At 53.4% G+C, this 18,235-nt stretch overlaps 2 protein-coding genes across 10 annotated transcripts in view; one reads left to right on the top strand and one right to left on the bottom strand.

Annotated features, from left to right (window-relative positions):
• Positions 1–436: 436 nt before the first annotated feature.
• On the bottom strand, positions 437–4,803 carry NAIF1 (nuclear apoptosis inducing factor 1). 6 transcript variants are annotated; one of them, XR_006931666.1, is made up of 4 exons: positions 4,031–4,539; positions 2,858–3,384; positions 1,156–1,374; positions 437–773 (listed from the first exon to the last, which is right to left on the bottom strand). XR_006931666.1 is itself a non-coding variant. In XM_025156077.3 (3 exons), exons 2-3 carry the CDS (start codon positions 4,533–4,535, stop codon positions 2,921–2,923), a joined length of 969 nt encoding a protein of 322 aa, XP_025011845.1. In that variant the 5' UTR covers positions 4,536–4,539; positions 4,652–4,803; the 3' UTR covers positions 977–2,920. The 6 variants fall into 6 exon arrangements, 3 of the variants coding, with proteins under 3 accessions (NP_001025863.2, XP_025011845.1, XP_015134981.1); XR_006931667.1 differs by lacking the exon at positions 437–773 and adding an exon at positions 4,652–4,803 and having other exon boundaries at positions 977–1,374; XR_003078046.3 differs by lacking the exon at positions 437–773 and having other exon boundaries at positions 977–1,374; positions 2,096–3,384; positions 4,031–4,803.
• A 363-nt stretch (positions 4,804–5,166) lies between these two features.
• The window catches only part of SLC25A25 (solute carrier family 25 member 25), a 25,248-nt gene continuing 12,179 nt past the window's right edge, over positions 5,167–18,235 (top strand). For 2 of the 4 annotated variants that reach the window (XM_004945812.3, XM_015279701.2), the window contains exon 1: positions 5,167–5,788. In XM_004945812.3, coding sequence (XP_004945869.2) covers positions 5,201–5,788 — 588 coding nt within the window. In that variant the 5' untranslated portion in view covers positions 5,167–5,200. Of the gene's footprint in view, positions 5,789–15,178; positions 15,864–18,235 lie in introns of those variants that run through there. The other 2 variants (XM_001233164.7, XM_003642257.6) reach the window with 1 other exon arrangement.

Here is an 18,235-nt window from a genome sequence, read left to right as displayed (position 1 = left end):
TTTGCTCCCGAAGCACCTAGTGGTGCCACAAGCAGAAAGCCACTGCCTCGAGGTATCTTCTGACCCACCAGAAGTGCTCCACCAAACTCCTCTTTCTCCAGCAGCAAGAAGTATGAAGTATGCTCTCTGTGAGGAGCCCTGTGGCAGGACATACCTGCACAGCTCCTTCCTGCTCTGGGTGGTGAATATAGATCTCTAGGTACAAGAAGCTCCGTAAAAGGAGCACAAATAAACACCTGTGAGATGCTGTTCCTTACTTTTTGTTCAGCTTTGGGCACAAGTTCCCTGCTCAGTGAAATGCCAGGCACGTCAGTGCCCTGTTTACCTGATCTTCCTGGTTTTGACTTTAAGTGACGTATTTGCACTCTTCCTCCCCAAGTTTGATGACCTCGTCATGAGCAACAACCAAGCCCCTAATCACAGTACTCATCCTGCATTTAAAATGTTGCTACATCTTTTTAATGAGACAAAAATGTGCACGTGGAACTCGCTCCTGAATGCTACTGGCTTGACTAAGCTCTATATTTATCCTGAAAACACATGAAAAAATGGGTGGTTCTGAGGGCAACGCGTTTACTCCTAAGAAACAGTAGCAGAGCTTAAGTGCTTAGTCACTGCAAAAAACGAACACGGCAATTTAAATCCCAAGGCTGGTATTTCATCCATCATTTTGGGCTATTGGAGCGTGTTCTGAGCAGCTGGGAGGTTAACATGCTGCGGTAATCTGTCAGATGCAATGAACCAACCAGTGGGCCAAGGTAAAGCTGCAAAAGCTGGTATTGGAAAAAAAAGATAGAAAGGAAAAAAGGCAATTATATCAATGTAAGGCCACAGATTTCATCAACAAGGAACAAACCAACACACGTGGCTGCCTACTGTCTTCTTTGACCTTTTCTGACCAACTCCTCTGTGTTGCCAACTTGTGTTCACCACCTCACTTTTGTCCTGGAACACGCTGATGAACTGAAACAGACCGTTTACCAAAAATGTATTTTTTTTTTAATTAAAAACCATATTTTTAAAGGAGAGATCATTACACAAACGAGGTAAAACAACATATATGACATCGTTTTCTGCTTTAAAAATAATTTTCAATTGAGCAATTGATTTGACTCCATAAAGTCTGAGAGAAAGAATCAGGAGAGCGTTACTCACATGGCTGGATGCCCAACAAGGTGGGAAGGAGCAGCTGGTGCTGCCCTGACTCAGCACCGAGATGTCTGTGTCAAAGGGTCAGAACCTTCCAGGGCCGAAGTTCTAAAGCTGTTCTTTTCTCCCCCATCAGCCTCACAGAGGAGAGGAGATTACTGAAGGGCAGAGGTAGGCAGCAGAATGTTCACCCACTGCTCTAACTGGGGGTCCTCCAGCAGCATCCTGCCATAAAATATGCAAGGGTTTCATGTGATTGTGCAAATTCAGTCTTTGCTCACCACTTGTCAGCCCAAAAGGAGACTTAACCAGCGAGAAAATATCAACTCTGAGAAAGTTTGGCTTCAAAAGCAGTATCTGGCAAGCAACAAGCCTATTAAATGTGAAGGATATTGCAAGGTATGGGGAAAAGACTTAGACTTTCTTTCTTTTTTTTTTTTTTTGAAGTTAGCTTCCATGCATCTACAAGTGGAGCTTGTCATCTAAAAGTTTGCAAAGCTGCTCCAAGTTTGTAAGAATGACATTTACCATCCTTTGAAATGGAGCTGTCTCAGTGAGGACAAAGCCCAGCAGCCTGAACACCTCAAGGAGATCAGGGGCTGCAAGTGCTACTTAACCCTGTTTAACTGTGAGAAAATAGGTGAGGTGAACCTCAGAGCCATTTCTCAGAACCCCAGTCAAAGCCAGCTGGCAGACTAACGAAGAACTGTATTTGCTTCTGGCTCCTAAACAGCACAGAACAAATACCACCACCACCAGAACCAATTAACAGTCCAAAACTTGCTCACTCCAATCAATGGCTGCCAAACTCCTAAATGTCATCTGCTGGGAATCACTGTGTGGCTGAAGCTCTCCAGACCGGGTCCACTTGGAGACACTGAGCTATTATGGAGGTGGCAAACTGTGCGTTATGAGACAAGAGGGGGTGTTTTGCCTGTAAACCTACCTGAATTAATTTTTTATGTGTCCTTGTGTATTAAATATACTGGGACAGGTAATTGCTTCCAATACGTATCCCAGGACAGCATCTGGTAACCAAGGCATGACGTTTTCATCACATCTGCTAAGTTTAAAGTTGAATTTCATGACTGCACACAGATAGAACATGAGGTGAATACACTATTTTAACCCCATTTATATCCTTGGTGGATATGGGTGGGATTTGAACTGCATACAGTAGGCTTAGTGCTAGTCTGTGCGGGTGAACTTCACGCTCCAAGAGCAGTATCCACAAACTCTCCGTGCAGAGAAAGGTTGTACCACCTCTGATACCACGTTTCCAGTAAACACTTTCAGCAAGAGACAGAAATGCATTCACTACCAGACACTACAGCTTATGATAACTGTACCTTGGCAGCTTCACTACTGTGACTTAATAGAAAGACTCTCTGTGTTTGAAGTCAGTTAAAGGCTATAGATCAAGGCAGAGGAAGAAAGACGTGTCATACCCAGAAGAGTTTTTCAAACAGTTAAAAAAATAATTGTCTTTTTTCTCTCCCTCTTTTTTTTTTTTTTAACATATCTATTGTTTTGAGGAACTAAAGCAACCAATGTTAGGTTCCTTGTTTATCAAATCTCCTGCTTCTGCTCTGTATGATGGGTCTGAAAAGGCAGATTAGCATAAGATTAGCAGAGAAGAAAGCTGTTCAGGCTCAGCAAGACTCCAAGGAGAGCCATTTCACATTGACAAGAGCCAGCATCCCCTTACTCTGTGTCCAATGGCAGCAGGGGCAGGTTTTTTTCCACAAAAGAAGTCCCACTGCTGTTTCTTTCACTGGATAATGCCATCTTGCTGCCCAGTCTGGTTGGGGTCAGCGGTCACTGAAGGACTGGGTGTATTGCTCTGCAAAAATCGACGGAAGTCCTTAATCATGGGGCGGAGGACCTGGATGAGGGCACTCAGTGCAGCCTGTGTTCCTTCCATGGCTTGAGCCTGGCGCTCCTGCGCGCATGCCTGCACCTCCTGAGAGCGACGGATCATCTGAAGCAAGTCATTCTGCTGCTCCAGGTGCTGGGCAATCTCCTTCACGTGTAAGTTGGTCACTCGCTGCTCCTGCAGGAGCTTGGCTGAGTTCAGAGCAATGCGGCTTTTCAACTCCTGGGGTTTTGCAGATACTTCGTGTTGATGTGCCATCATCTCCAAGGGTGCTTCGGCAGTGACTGTGGTGGGGGCTTCTGTTGTGCAGTACTCCACGACCCCGTCCTCCAGACTGTGGTAAGTTGTCTCTGCAGGAACTGAGAACAAAGGACAGAAAGGGGGTAAGGAGTAGCTGCAAAATGGGTGTTTTTATCTACAGGACTATTCAAGGAATGTAACAGGAATACTGCCTGTTCTGTGAGATAACATACAATAAACAGTGAATGCACAAAATAACTTAAGTCTGCTCCACCCTCATCTAAGTTTCCTTCTCGGATGTACAGTGTAAGGTCCAAAGGAGCAGGGTGCGCCATATCTGTCTAGACAAAATCTCTTTCCAACCTCTAGTTTAGATAGCATTACCTAGTTAAAACCTCTAGTTTAGATACCATTAACCAACTGACGTAAGGGCAAAGAGGCCTAGAATGACACTTATCAACAAGATGGCCTGTCTGGGGCAGATCAGGAAATCAGCCCCGGACATATTCTTCCCTTGTACTTTAGTTCCCTAGAGAAAGGGACCAAAGGCTCCTTGCTTTCCTTGCTTTAAGGCTGGCCTCAGCTGTCAAAATTGACTTTCACGCACATCTCATAGATGCTCCCCTACAGCACAAATGTGTTTTCAGGACAGATGGGCGCTTTGTTTTGACAGGAGCTCCCTGCAGAGGGATCACAGGAGGGTGCCAGGCCTCCCACTGGGCCACCAATCCAGAACACAGCATCTTCACTGGGCGCAGCACTCACTCTGGGTCAGCGTGACGGTGGTGGCGGAGGCGGTGATGGGGATCTCGGTCCCGTCGGCCGCCCCGCAGTCCCCGCTGGGCAGGCTGATGATGGTGGCCTCTCCCAGCAGGTTGCAGATGCGCTGTTGCATGGGGGTGAGGATGACGGGGGCGGCTGTGGCACCCGTGGGGTCCTCGCCCTCCGTCCCGGCACCGCCGCCGTTCTGGCTCTCGCCTCCCCCTTCCATGGCGGCGCGCACTTGGGCCACTTTGCGCCGCACCTCAGTCTTGAGGTCGGACCACTTCTTCTTCACCTCGGGCAGCTCGCGGTGGCAGGTGGCGACGGCGTTGACGCGCCGCAGGATGTCATGCCAGGCGGCGGCCTTGGCGGCCAGCGGCACGCCCGCGTTGAAGTGGTTGATGAGGAGGTGCTTGCCGCGCTCCAGCTCCTCCACGATGATCTCCACCTCCCGCTCCGAGAAGTTCATCTTCCTCTTCTTGGCCGGGGGAGCCGGGGGCGACGCCATGGCCCTGAGGGGAAGTGGGGGAGGTGGTACTCAGAGGGCTCCTGAGGGCCTGGGGGGCCCCGCGGCCGCCCCTCGGCCCTGCCCGGCCTCCCGCAGGGCCCCCCGAGCCCGCTCACCCCGGGCCGGGGAGGAGCGGGGGGGCCCGAGGCCCCTTAGGGCCCGGAGGTGTCGCTCCCTCCCCGCTCCCCCCCTTGGCACCGCCAACGGTACGCAAATTGCGTACCGCAGCCACCCAGCAAGCCCCGCTCAACGGCCTCCACCCTGCGACACTGGCGTAATGGCTTCCAGAATCAGCCCCCTTTTCTTCCTCGCCTGATTGGGCCGCCCGCCTGCCTGTCAGCTGAAATTCTCGCCCCCCGTGAGGAGCGCTGCACTGTCATTGGCCAGTCGCGCTGCCCATCGAGGGGAGCTAGACACGGCCCCGCCTCACCGCTCGCCTTGGGCCACTGGGCCTGCGTGAGTCCGGCGAGAGACTGGGCCCGCCCGCCCAGTTTCCCCGCTTTAATTCCATTGGGTACTTCTCCCGTCCATCAACGCAGAACTCACCCTCCTCTGGAAGCTACTGGATGCATGCGACGTCCATCAAGATCCGAATAAGACCCTGCCTCCCAACCTGATTGGAGCGGTTGCCCCTTTACCCTCGATTACGCCTCAGCGTTTAACCAATGGCATCCCGCTCTAAGATCTTGTACCGCCCTCATCCGGCCGCGGCGGCGCTGCGTTCCGATTGGTGGAGGGGAAGGCGTCTGTCTGACGTCACACCGCCCACTCCCCTCGTGCGCGTGGAGGCCGGGCTGTGGGCGGCGGCGCGTTGGCCGGCGGGGGCCGCTCCCATTGGCCGGCGGGGGGCGTCACGTGGCGGCGGCGCCGTGTGGCGCGAAGGCGGAAGCGATCAGCGTCGGTTCCTCGCGGTGCCGGCGGCGGAAACGTCGCCATTTGCCGGCGGCGGGCGTGAGGAGCGGGCGGCCGGCGGGAGCATGCCGGGGGCGCGGCGATCGTTGGCCTCCCCGGTGGTGAGCGGCGTGCTGTGCCCCTGCGGCTCCCCGCGGGCCGCCGCCGCGCCCGGTCCCGGCGCTGAAGGGAGTGGCGGCGGCCCCTGCGGAAGGGCGGTGTGCGAGGCCTCCGAGCAGGACCGGCGGCTCCGCGCCCTGTTCCAGAAGCTGGACGTGAACCGCGACGGCGCGCTCTGCATCCACGACCTGGCCGTGGGGCTGGGCCGCCTCGGGCTGCACCGCACCGAGCTGGACCTGCTGGTGAGCGGCGGCGCCGGGGCTGATTACGCCGAACGCGGCGGGCTGCTTACGCTGCCCCCGGGCCTCGGCTGGGGCTTCTGAGGGCGGAGGGCGATCGGCACCGCGGGTTCTGCGGTGCGTTCTGCCTCACCCGGGGAGGGCTGGGAGCGTTGGTGCCGTGCGGTGCTGCGCGCAGAGGGTGCCGGGCTTCGGGGCTCCGTGGCGTTGTAACCGTTTAGAGCCGTATGAGTCAGCGCTGTGCCTGCCCTCGTGTACAGCTTGTTGCTCTGCCTTGGGTGCAGGGCCGTGCAAAAGCCGAGTGCTGCGGGACGGCAGCAGTCAGTACACGTGGCTGCAGCCGGGGTTTGGCACTGCACAGCACATCCTTCCTGCGGGGGGGTGGAGGGGATTTCTGAGTCCCTGAGAGCTGACCCAAATGACAGCTGTCACTGCTCCCAGAACCGGGAGAGAGTGCCCCGTTTCAGCCCCTTTGTATGCATCCATCCATCCCGAAGTCGCTGCTGCCTTTCTAACTTTGACTCTCCAAAGCCTTACTTTCTAATAGTGCGTTCTGGTTGGCATCTTCCTTGGGAACGCTCTGGCAGTGTGAGCCTCGTGTGAGTGGTTCTGTTGTGCTGCTTCTAAAAATAACATCAGTGCCATGGTGATTTTCTACAGTGTGCACTTTGGTAACGGAACCTGACTGCGCCCCATCAATCACCTCTGTGTGCCATGTGAGATGCTGACCCGCTGCCACCCACGGGTGCCCGATCCCTTAGCTCTGGCAGCAGGCTCTCACCTGCTAGAACATCCTGTGCTGATGCCCACCCATCTCAGCTGGCATTCCCTCTTCATTCTGAGCCTGTTATCCAACACAGCCTGATGCTTTCCAGGATGCTCTGTGAAACAAAATGCTTTCTTGCTTTCCAGCAGAGCTGCTCTGCTTGCCATGTTGCAGGAGCAGCAGAGAGGAAGCGTTCTGCAGCGTCTGGATCTGCTGTGTGCAGGGGGGAAGCACTGTGGATGGCTGTGCTGCTGCTGCGAGCCCTCAGCCATTGGGATTGTTCCTCAGCCCTTTGCTTCTTCTGCTCACTGTTGAGCTGTGCAGGAAGCAGCTGGTTGGATAAAGGGAGCTGGCGGGGCACTGGTGGTATTGCAGGGTCCCCTTCAGCAGTGTGACAATTAGCATCTGTGAAGAATGAGGATGCAGAGTTCAGAACTCCAGTTTCATTCGTGAGAGCAGCCCTTGGAGAGCTGGCTGGAAAACCTCCGCCTTGTGTCATCCTTTAGGGAAGATTGAATAAACTTCCTGTTTCCCAGAGAGTTCTATTAATAAAAGCATTCTTTTTTCCTTCCCTGTCCTTAGCCAATAATGACACTCAGACATGTGGGCTAAGCACTGTGAAGTCACATTCAAGAAAAGCATTTAAGGGTCAGGATAAAAACGCAATGTTTGGAGGCCAAGTTAAGCATAAATCACATGGGTAGTGAATAGTGAATCACTCTGTGGCTCAGGTACCTTGCACCTTTTCTTTCTGTGCCACACCGCAGTGCGTGGGATGTGGGTGCAACCCTCCTGCCTTGTAATGCCACGCTGTCCGCCAGCTTTACTGGTGTCGGTTGGCCAAAAGTCCTTGTGGCAACTGATTGTTTTGGGCTGCAGCTTGAAGGGAAAACGAGCCTTGTTATGGCTCCTTCTGAACCTGAGAGTTCTCACTGAGATAAAGCCCTCTGCAGCACTCCCAACATCGCTGCCTCCCGCTGCAGGGGCGGCCTTCAGCACAGGCAGAGCAGGCAGCCGTACATCCATCCATGCCTTCTGAGGTGGAATTTGCTAACGTCATCAGTGGGGTTTTTTTAAATTCCTGCTGTTATCTTGAAGCCCTTTGACAAACACAGGATGCCAGAGCGGTGAGCCTTCCAGAGAAATGCTTGTTTGAGCTGGTTGCACAGAGCAATTCGCATACCTCACTTTGCTTGAGCAGTAAAGTGATAACCATGTGAATAACACTTTACGGGCTTCCTTGTCCTACTGCATAAAGGGACATTCTGCTGCTAAATTACATCTGCCTCTGGAGCAGCTGAGCTCTTTTTACTATTTCCTAAGTTGTCCTGAAGATATTTGTGTAGATTTATAGAACTGAAGTATGTGCTTAATGGAAATGAGGGTCGTTGAACCGGAACTGTTCTCTACTTTTTATCTGGAGATATACATGTGATGTAGCTGAAGGCTGTGTGATCGTAGCATTTGTGCTCATGTGGTTGTTTTCCTGCTGACCCTGACCTGAAGTGCTGTCTGGATCTTCTCTGCTGCTGCGGGCCGGGCAGCTCTGCCCTGCTGCAATTCATCACTGCTGCATAGAGACAGCAGAGGCTCTCTATGGTTCGTGGAGCTGAACCTCTTTTGGGGGGCTAACTCTGAGTTAAGAAACAGAGCAAACATAACCCTTGTTTCTTTGCGGCCGTAACGGTCTGTGTACCTTTGCTGTAACTGGGATCTCCTCCTTGACCTTGAGATGCTGTTGTCTCTTGGATCCATGCACGTGGCTGCCCATTGCTGCCTGGGTGTCAGCTCCCCATCGCACTGCTGAAATCTTTGCACAGGCTTTCATCAGCATATTCTTTGCCTATTATCTCCTCTGCAATCTCAAAGCTCTGTCCACTCAAGTTCTGTTTTCACCTGTACTGAAGGAGCATAACCATGCTGCTGCAAAGCTCGCTTGGCTCTGGGCTTCTCTGAGCAGCTTTGTTTTTTGGGATGGCTCTTGGGCTGTTCCAGCTGCTGGGGAGCACCGTGCCCTCCTGGCCCCTGCTCACTTAGCTCTGTTGCAAGTGATTCTGTGACAGATGGGCTGAGAAGTACCCATCAAGATTGTAACTGATAAGACACAAAGATTCAATCTTATTTCTTCACTTTATTTTTCATTTAGACTCTTTTATTTCTGTAACTGTTCTACTCTCTGAGCTTTCGACTGCTCTTTACTGTGCATAACGGGCTGTAATTCTGAGCAACTGTAAGGCAGGGAGCCCTTCCTGTGCAGCACTTTCACCTCATTCCTACTGTCAGTCATCTGGAAATAGGTGACCTGAATCCCTATTGAGTCACAACACCCTGCTTGTGATTAAAAAGGAGCAAAACTGTTCTGTAATCTAGACCAAACTATCTCTCTGAAGCCATATACATTGAAACGAGGCACAAACCATAAAGATGTGCTGGATCCTGCTGGGGCAGTTGGAGGCTTGTAGCCAGGCCCTTGTAATTAATTGCTAAGGGTTGAGCAATATGAGGTCACAATCAAACAAATGGAGCAGTGTTACAGTCTGAAATTCCAGCTGATCGCCTTCCTGCTGCTGAAAGGTATTTGCCAACAGCTCCCCAACCACCCATCTTCTGCTGGCTGATCCCGGGGGACTGAGTTGGACGTCCTGAGCAGTGTGCAGGCAGTTCCACCTTGCGGTACAACACGTTAAATAGCTTCAGATGTGTGTGGGTAACGTCCCTTAGAACAGGGAGCAGGGAAGATGACGTTTGTTCGCTGCTCCGCAGGGAGCCGGGGCCTGTTGCTCCTTGCAAGTTATGAAATGTGTGGTTTGAGAGCCTTGTTTCCACGTGTCTGGGAAATGTGCTGCAAGAGCAAAACCGTGGCTCAACGATTTCACTGTAGATAAAGCCTTCAAATCTGTGGCAGGCACGGGAGTTGGTGTGCGTTCAGTGATTTAGATGCGCTGAAGGCACGGATGCATGCTTTGTAATCCAGCAAATGAGTCCCTGGCAGGTGCTGCGGGGCCTTGGGAGCGGTGTAGGGCAGGCTGCTGCCTGTGTGACTGATGTCTGCTCACCAGGCATCGCAGTGCATTCCACTGAGAAAGGCTGGAAGTGAGCTTTGGGTGTAGACGTATGCAAGGGGAACTCGCTCTTGCTGCGCCATTGCTCATTTCTATGCATGTAAACCTCAGCTGTAGCAATATGGTTGTATACCCGCAGGACAGATGTGCAGCCCCTGAGAGGTGTGACCCAGCAGTGCCCTTCCTGCATAGTGCTTTGCCTACCTGGCAGCTCGTGGGTTTCTTTAGCTGGGACCTTTATCCCAGTTATGGCCGATAAGGGCTGCAGGATGATGCAGGCACAGCTTGGGCTTGAGCACACTGCTGGTTAGCACTGGTGTGGTGAGCTGCAGCCTTGCAGAAACACAGGGTTGTGTTCTGCATGTGCTGTGTGCTCCCAGACCCCCTGATCCTGCCTGGGCATCAGCTTTGGCCTTTTGGCATGTGTTCTGAGGGGTGATATTTAACTACCAGGGCTGAATTCCTTGGGAAGTATAATGCAAAATGTCTCCTATGGATCTGGGCATTGACCATGGGTCAGCTCAGGGAGGGGGAAAAATGAAGTACTGAGAGATAAGAGCAGGTGAAAAACGCTGAGCTGCAGAGTGATGGGTGGGAGTTGGTTAAGAAACAAAGGCCAGTGACAATTCTGGCTGAATACGGAGCTAAATACTTGAGTGGTTGACACATGCCCCATCCCTGGAGGCATTCAAGGCCAGGCTGGATGTGGCTCTGGGCAGCCTGGTCTGCTGGTTGGCGACCCTGCACATAGCAGGGGGTTGGAACTGCATGGGCGTTGTGGGCCTTTTCAACCCAGGCCATTCTACAATTCTGTGTTCATGAAATAACATCAGAACTGCTATAAGCTTGCCTTGCTCACAAGCCCTACAAGATGGGGAGCGCTGCAGTTCTGTGCCTATATTGTGGTGTGGTGCTGGCAGGGGGAGGTGGGGGAGGGAGCGTTGCCACAAGTAGGTCTGAAAGAAAAATGGTAAATGAGTCTTTGTTCTTGTTCATGTCCTATGGCTATATTTGTCCCTCTGAATGTGGGACATGAGCATGCTTTAATGACGCCCCAGACTTTGTCTGGAGTGAAGAAAGCAGATGCATCACTGCTATAGGACAGCACCGGAGGTGCCTTCGTTCTGCATTCCACACGGTGAGCTGAGGCTCCGGGCAGAACTGTGCTTTAAGAGAAATTGCTGAGATTGTTGGATCGTGAGATGCTGGAAAGGCGAAGCCGTTTGGTATGTGAGGCCGCATTGTGCAGAGAGCCCAGGCTGGGGGGATCATTTCCCAACAGCCACTTTCCTGTTACTTTGGTACATGCGCTCGTTCCTTTCTGATTTAGGGGGTTTATAGATGCCTCTTGCATCTTACAATTTCTCTTGGTCAGTGCTCAGCCTTCGTGTGATGGAACCCAGCAATTGGCATCTGCTTGGCGCTGCCCCATTGCCCGGTACATGGGCTGGGGCAGCTGGTGGCTGTGCCGGGGTTCCTGCAGAGAAGTGGCCGGGTTTTGTTGCAGCACTCTGTTGTGTCACCTCAATAAATTAACGTGGCTGAATGTCACCAGACAGCTTAATTATTTAAGCAGCAGTGGCCAAGATGGTTGGCAGCGCGCTGTAAGAACCCTGCACGGCGTTTCTGGATTTCATTTCAGCTCTCTTAAAAAAAAAAAAAAAAAAAAAAGTGGAAAATCCTTACATTAAGTCTTGTCTTTCAGCAGTGACGTTTGGAAAGATGAGAACTGGGTGTAGGTGGCCAACCTCGGGTGCCCCACGCGCCGCAGCCCCTGCTCGGGTGTCCTGGCAGCTCCTCCTGCCTGACTCACTGTTGGGGTCACACCAGGATCCCAGGAGGCCACTGCTGCGGCAGCTCTCCTGCACTGGGGGACAGGGATCGCTGCTCCCTTCCCTCTGCCCCTTCCTCTCCACCCTCCCTCCTGCATTTTTTAAGTGTGAGCTAGTTGTCTGCTCGGATTCTTGCTGGAAAACGCCGTGTGTTTGCTCATAGAATCATAGAATCGCTAAGGTTGGCAAAGACCCACAGGACCATCCAGTCCAACCATTCGCCCTTCACCAACGGTTCTCACTAAACCATGTCCCTCAACACAACATCCAAACACTCTTTGAACACCTTCAGGCTCGGTGACTCCACCACCTCTCTGGGCAGCCCATTCCAGTGCCTGACCACCCTTTCAGAGAAGTAGTATTTCCTAACGTCCAGCCTGAATCTTCCCTGGCGCAGCTTGAAGCCATTCTCTCTAGTCCTATCACTGTCACACGAGAGAAGAGGCTGACCCCCAGCTCACTACAACCTCCCTTCAGGTAGTTATAGAGAGCAATAAGGTCTCCCCTGAGCCTCCTCTTCTCCAGACTGAACAATCCCAGCTCCTTCAGCCACTCCTCATAAGGTCTGTGCTCCAGAGCCCTCACCAGCTTTATTGCCCTCCTCTGGACACGCTCCAGGGCCTCGATGTCTTTCTTACAGTGAGGGACCCAAAACTGGACACAGTACTCGAGGTGCGGCCTCACCAGTGCTGAGTACAGGGGGATAATTACCTCCCTGTTTCTGCTGGCCACACTATTTCTGATACAAGCCAGGATGCCGTTGGCCTTCTTGGCCACCTGGGCACACTGCTGGCTCATATTCAGTCTGGCGTCAATCAACACCCCCAGGTCCATTTCCTCTACACAGTCTTCCAGCCACTCTGCCCCAAGCCTGTAGCATTGCCTGGGGTTATTGCGGCCAAAGTGCAGGACCTGGCATTTGGTCTTGTTGAATCCCATCCCATTGGCTTCAGCCCAGCTATCCACCCTATCCAGATCAATTAGAATTCTTCCAAGGGCCATCTGAAAGCAAGCATGAGATGGGTTCTGCCTGGTGCCACCAGCACGAGGAGCACAGTGCCTGCCCCAGAGCCGAGGTGTGACTGGGCTGCAGGATAGGGTCAAAGAGCACACAAAGTACCTTGGTTTTGCTACTTGAAGAGACCTCCCTTTGCCAGCTTGCAGTACAAGGAAAATACTGCTTCAATTAAGCACGCATCATTCTCTTGCTCTTTCCTTTCTCCTTTGTCTCCATCTGGATGGATTGCATGGCTTCATTGCCATCTTCTCCTCTGGTTACCTAAGGATGGCCCACCTTGGTGGTGCTGGGCACGGGGTTGCTGCCTTGGGCACCTGCTGCCTGCAGCCACCCGCAGGGCACTCCTGCTGCTTTCCCCTCTTAAACATCTTTTTGGTTCATGGAAACAGCTGTAGAACTGTTCCAGAAGAACGAGAGAGGTGGGTTGGGCAAGGTGTTCTCGTATGACCTGAGCTCATGATTTCTAGATCAAATGAGTGTCTGTTCCTCATCTGTTCCCCTGCACTGGTTCAGGCTGGACCCGGACCCACTGAGTTTGTTGCATCCTTTGTGTGTGAGCGGTTGGCTGCTGGTGGCGTCAGTGGGGCAACACTTGTGTCCCAGCTCCCTGCAGGGAGCAGCTGCTTTGCCTCCGGCTATCATCATCTCTCCATTACTCGCTTTATTGTTCTGACCTAATAAAATTCCTCACTTGGTAAAATAAATGCTTTTTTTTTTCCCCTCTTTTCTAAATATGATTAGAAAAGGCTGTGTTCCCAAGGAGCCCTGTGGATTAGCACGGTGGAAGAATTCCTCTGAGGTTTCCTTCAGCAAGGACGAAGGCTGAGGAAGTGCTGCTGTGTTTCTGCTGTAATTGCACCCTGGGCATGTATTTTCTTGCACAAATTACTATTTTACCATGCAAACTCTGCATGAGCAAAGGAAGATGGGGTCTGTGCCATGTGTACACCCCAAACATAAGCATATACAACACAGAGAAACTCAGTGGTTGTGTCCCATAGCGTTAGTTGCTCTCACAGGTCCCTGTGTAGCAGCCCAGCACTGTGATCCCAAGTCCCACTCATCTGCTTTGCTTTCATGTCTTCACATCTGTGCTTGCTGTGGGTCTATGGGATGAGCTCCTGGAGCATCAGTGTCAGAGCAGCTTGCAGCTTCTTGGCAGTCTGTAGCCCTAGGCTACCGAAAGCTCATTTTGATGAACTGTACCAGTGCAGGAAATCTGCTTCATTCCTCCTTTTGGCTCAACAGCATTAGAAGCTTTAAAAGATCACCTTAAAGCATCGCAATGGCAGTGTGTTAGAAAGCAGTGTGACTCCGGTGGGGGTGGGGGCATGGCACAGACCAGAGCGGGGCTGTAGACTTTTATATTTAAACAGCATTTTTTTCCCATTAAGTAATGCTGAAGCGTATTTGCAGAAGAATTCTTTCTTTTATGTGAAGTCTTCTGTGTGCTCGTCTCTTTTTCCATTACTCAGGTTGGTGAAAGGAATTCGGCACTAACAAGTTCCTGTAAGTGTGACGCCGAGTGTTCTCCCTTAAAAACCGGCTGCCTGCAGCTTGGAGTTCTTCCAGCTTGGCCATGTTATTTCCATATCTAAGAGCTGTAAGGCACAGGTTCCCTATGAGCTGCTGTCAAAGGTTAAGAACTGGAAGCAGTGGTCCGGCAGAGGCTGAGGAGCTCACTGCCGGCACGGAGCCTCAAGGATGGAGCTTTGCTCTGTGCTGCTGCACTGTGCTGGAGCCCAACAGGAGGGTGGCGGTGCTGTGGGGGTGGGCTGTGTGATGCCTCCTCCTGCAGGTGTGGGGACGGGTAAAGCTCTCGGGCTGCAGAGGAAACTTGAAGCACAGAATGGCTCGGGTTGGAAGGGACCTTAAAGATCATTCAGTTCTGACCCCCTGCAGCACGGAAGGGCTGCCAGCCTCTAAATCAGGGACCAGCTCATGTTGCACAGGGCTCCATCCAGCCTGGCCTGGGCACCTCCAGGGATGGGGCAGCCACAGCTCTGGGCAGCAATGCTGTGACCTCCCTGCCCTCTGGCTTTAGAATTTCCCCATAATATCTAAAGTTCCATTCTTTTAGTTTAAAACCACCTCCCCCTCGTCCTATTACTGCCTGCCCATGTAAAAAGTTGACTTCTCTCCTGTTTATCCGCTCCCTTCAAGTACTGGAAGGCCGCAGTGAAGTCTCCCCAGAGCCTTCTCTTCTCCGGGCCGAACACCCCCAGCTCCTCAGCTCGTTCCCATAGCAGAGGAGCTGCCGTGGCGCTGGGTACTGATGTATGCATGTGCTGCTCTGGCTCCGTGCAGCTCTGCTAATCCGGCGCTGAAGGTGCAGCGCAGCTCTGGCCCGTTGGGCCGATGGGCGATAGTTAACCACAGCCTATCGGCCCTTGCGCAGATGAATGGCCGTAAATGCTGTGCAAGCGCGTCGCTCTGAAAGCCAAATGGCAGAAGCATAATGCAACACCAAAGAGCTATTGTAGTGGCGGATGAGACTATAATAGACCGGAGAGAGAGGGTGCAGCTCGAGGTTAATTCAGCCGCGGCCAGGAAAAGCGGTCATCCCCGCAGAGAACCATCTGCTGCCCGAACAAAGCCCCACCGCGGAGCCCCGCGAGCGGCGGCTATGTGAGCGGTCGGACCGGCCCTGAGCCGCACCGGGGCCGCCGCCCTCCACCCTCCGGCGCGCTCCCCCGCGGTGCCGGCGCGCTCCCGGCTGCGCGCTGCTCGCCCCGGAGCCCCGCGGCGCTGGGAGCGGCGATTGGCTGCGCGCTGCTGCAGTGGGGCACAGCCCGGCGCTCGGCCCCGTGTGCTGCCGGGACCCGCCGGGTCGCTGGCAGCGCTGGGAAGCGCCCGGTTTGAGCTTTCCTCATTTCGCCGTTTTCTATCCTAGCGTTCTCCAAAGCTCCGCTCCTTGGCGTACCGGAGGGCTGGCGCTTTGTCTCTTGCCGTCGGAATTGTGAGGCTCTTGTGCAATGAGCTGCTTGGCAGGCCGGGCACGACTGCAGTAGCAGCAATTTGAAAAGGCAGGAAACGTCTGCGGGAGCGGGGCTGCGCGGAATCCCAGCCCGTGGAGTCGCCGGGTCGGACCCCCCGCTGCCTGCCGTGCCGTTCCCATCCCGGTAGCGCAGCCCGGGCGGCTCCCGGCACGCCGGCTTTGCTCGCCGGAGCAGCGATGCTGCAGAGCCTTTGGCGTTTTCTATCTAGCTTCCTTCCCAGGGCCGCATGCCAAGGTCCTGCTGATGGAAAAGACGATGAGGCCAGAAACGCCACCCCACTGCCAGGCCCCGGGGAGAAAGGGCCAAAGGTGCTGGGGAAGCCACAGGACAGAGGGACTGACCCCACTGAGAGGAGACCAACTATCCTACTGGTAGTTGGACCTGCAGAGCATTTTCCAAAGGTAACGGGATGTGCTGAGGCCGGAGTGCACGGTGTGCGGGAGCGCGGGGCTGCAGGGGAGTGCAGTCGTTGCTGTGTGTGTGTTTTGGGAGGGGGTCAGCAATAGTGAGCGGGGTCCGGTGTGTTTGCATGCTGGAAGCAGAGGGACCGAGGGAATGACTGCAAAGAGGTGATGTGACCTTGCAGATGTGCTGTTCTAAGGGGAAAAGATGTTTCTGGGGGGTAAGGAGACTCTATGGGTCTAGAAGATGACTTGCAAGCAGTGTAACTCAGAGGGCTGGCAGCGATAGTGAAGGTTGGTGGTGAGTCCTTGAGCCGCACCAGAGACGAGCAGAGGGTCCAACAGATCCTAAAATCTCCTGGTCAATCTGTGGTCATCTGGCACTCCCCACGACTCCATCAGGAACTCGTGTGTTAGGAGCAAGGGAGCACCTGCCGTACGGCTGGAATGGCACAGCCCGCAGATGGGAATGGCTGTCCCATGGGAGTGAGTGGCATAAGGAAGAGACCTAAATCCGTGTGATGATGGGAACTTCCCGGGGTGGGGACGTGGTGGGTGCGTGCAGTTGGCAGAGGATAAACCGGTGAGGCTTTGTCTGGGGGGAGGTGAACAAAAGCAGCTCAGTTCTCTGCTGGCTGTGTAGTACGGTGCTGGCTGACGGCAGCTCCAGGTTATCCTCGGGAGGGAGGGAACGCTGTCCGTGTCTCCTGAGGATGATGCAGTCAGCTGTGACTTCATGAGGGTTGTGAGCAAGGGTGTGAGCTGAGATTATTGGGGAGGGGCTGTGCAATGTCCCCTGTGCAGCTGGGAGGGCTGCAGCACGGAGTGGGGTGGCTGCAGGATGCGGCTGTGGGACTGCTTTCTGAAATAGGGAATGAACAGGGTCAAGTTGCAGGAGGGCTTAATGCCCTTTGCTGATGTTTCGGAGGGAAGCAGCAGGGTGGCATCTCTGTTCTGCAGAGCAGAAGCCACTCCCTGCCTGAATCGGGCTGAAACGTCTGCAGGGACTTCTGCCTTCAGCCCCATTGATAGGAGTTGGCACCGAGCATCTCCTCCAGAACCTGCAGCGTGCACTTAGAGAAGGAGAGGACTTTGTGTGCAGAGGTTGAAGAAGGACAGAGGCTCAGGACTGAAGGAGGCTGTGATGAAGGAGCAGGGCTGCAGATCTCTGTTCCCTTCAGAGGGAACAATGCTCCTTCAGTCCGGGAGAGCCCATCTGTTCGCACCTGCAAATGGAGCTCTCTCTGACACGGGGAGGGAGTTGATACCGATCTCTTGCCTGTATGACCCTGAGAAGCTTTGCTGCATAGGAACCCTAAAATTGGCTAATGCAGAAATAGCTGGGGGATAAGGATGTGATAAAATGGAGTTATTGCGGCTTAGGAAGTAACTGCCCATCTGCTGGGAGGTTGTGGCTGTGTAATTTTAGCCTGCCCTGATTGTGAAGTGAAACACCGAGTAAAGCTCTTCTGCTGAGGATTATGCAGCTCTGGTTTACCTTGCACTGCAGACCAGCTAATGCTGCATGCTGTCGCCGTGGCTCAGCTGACAGCCGGTAACTTGTGAGGCTTGATGGTATATCTGTGCTCTGATTGCCTAGCAAGGAGAAGCATTGCAAAAAAGTCCAGAACAGCACAAGGGATAGGTGATAACTCACTGTGTGAGCACCCAATGGTACGTGATGTGTAAGGAGACTGGGGACTCGTGGCTTCTGCTCTGCCCTGGAACGCTGTGACCTTGGGATAAGTGTTAGCTGGGTGCCACGCCATGCTGTCCGAGCTCCTGTAGGTGTCTGCTGAATCATCCCGAGCACTGCCTGATACTGCAAGCAACGTATGTGTGATAGACCTGGCTGGGGATGCTTCATCCCTGCTTCATCCCAGCCCTTGTGCTCGGGGTGACTCAGCTGTGCTCCTCCTGCAGGTAGCGGTTCCGACACGCGGTAGTTCCCATGAACACAGAAGAAAATGCTGATTGAGAATGTGACGTGTTGGCTCTGGGTGTGTGTGCACAGGACGGGGACGGCCTGGCCCTGATGTCACCACCTGGACTTGTAACTTTGGATCTGTGTGTTGGCACTGCACAGCTCACCTCTCCTGCTCACCTTTACAGCACGTTCTGATGCTGTGGCTCTGCCCTTCCTGTCCGTACCCTTCCCCTCTGTGCTCTGTGCTCCGCTGGGGTCTCTTCAATGATTAACTCCCCTCCTTCCTACGCAAAGGGTGTCTTTGTGATTTGTGACAACCTTCTGTACTGGCCAATTAATTATCAGCTAGCCTCCAGACATGACAAACACCAAGTCAGCAGGACCTGCCGAAACTTCCAGCAGAGGTGCACCTACCCAGCAAGCTGCTCTGCCTCCAGAGGAGGCT

This window comes from Gallus gallus, chromosome 17 (genome assembly GCF_016699485.2).
Source record: "Gallus gallus isolate bGalGal1 chromosome 17, bGalGal1.mat.broiler.GRCg7b, whole genome shotgun sequence".
Taxonomy (NCBI): domain Eukaryota; kingdom Metazoa; phylum Chordata; class Aves; order Galliformes; family Phasianidae; genus Gallus; species Gallus gallus.
The sequence above is the reverse complement of the archived record's forward strand: the minus strand, read 5'-3'. Positions and strand labels throughout refer to the sequence as shown.

Bases quoted from the DNA above. Each gene is read 5' to 3' on its own strand.
- NAIF1 (XM_025156077.3), bottom strand. From the start codon at position 4,535: ATGGCGTCGCCCCCGGCTCCCCCGGCCAAGAAGAGGAAGATGAACTTC. The intron at 3,385-4,030 runs GTGAGTGCTGCG...CTTTGTTCTCAG, and splicing joins CACCGTCACGCTGACCCAGA to TTCCTGCAGAGACAACTTAC.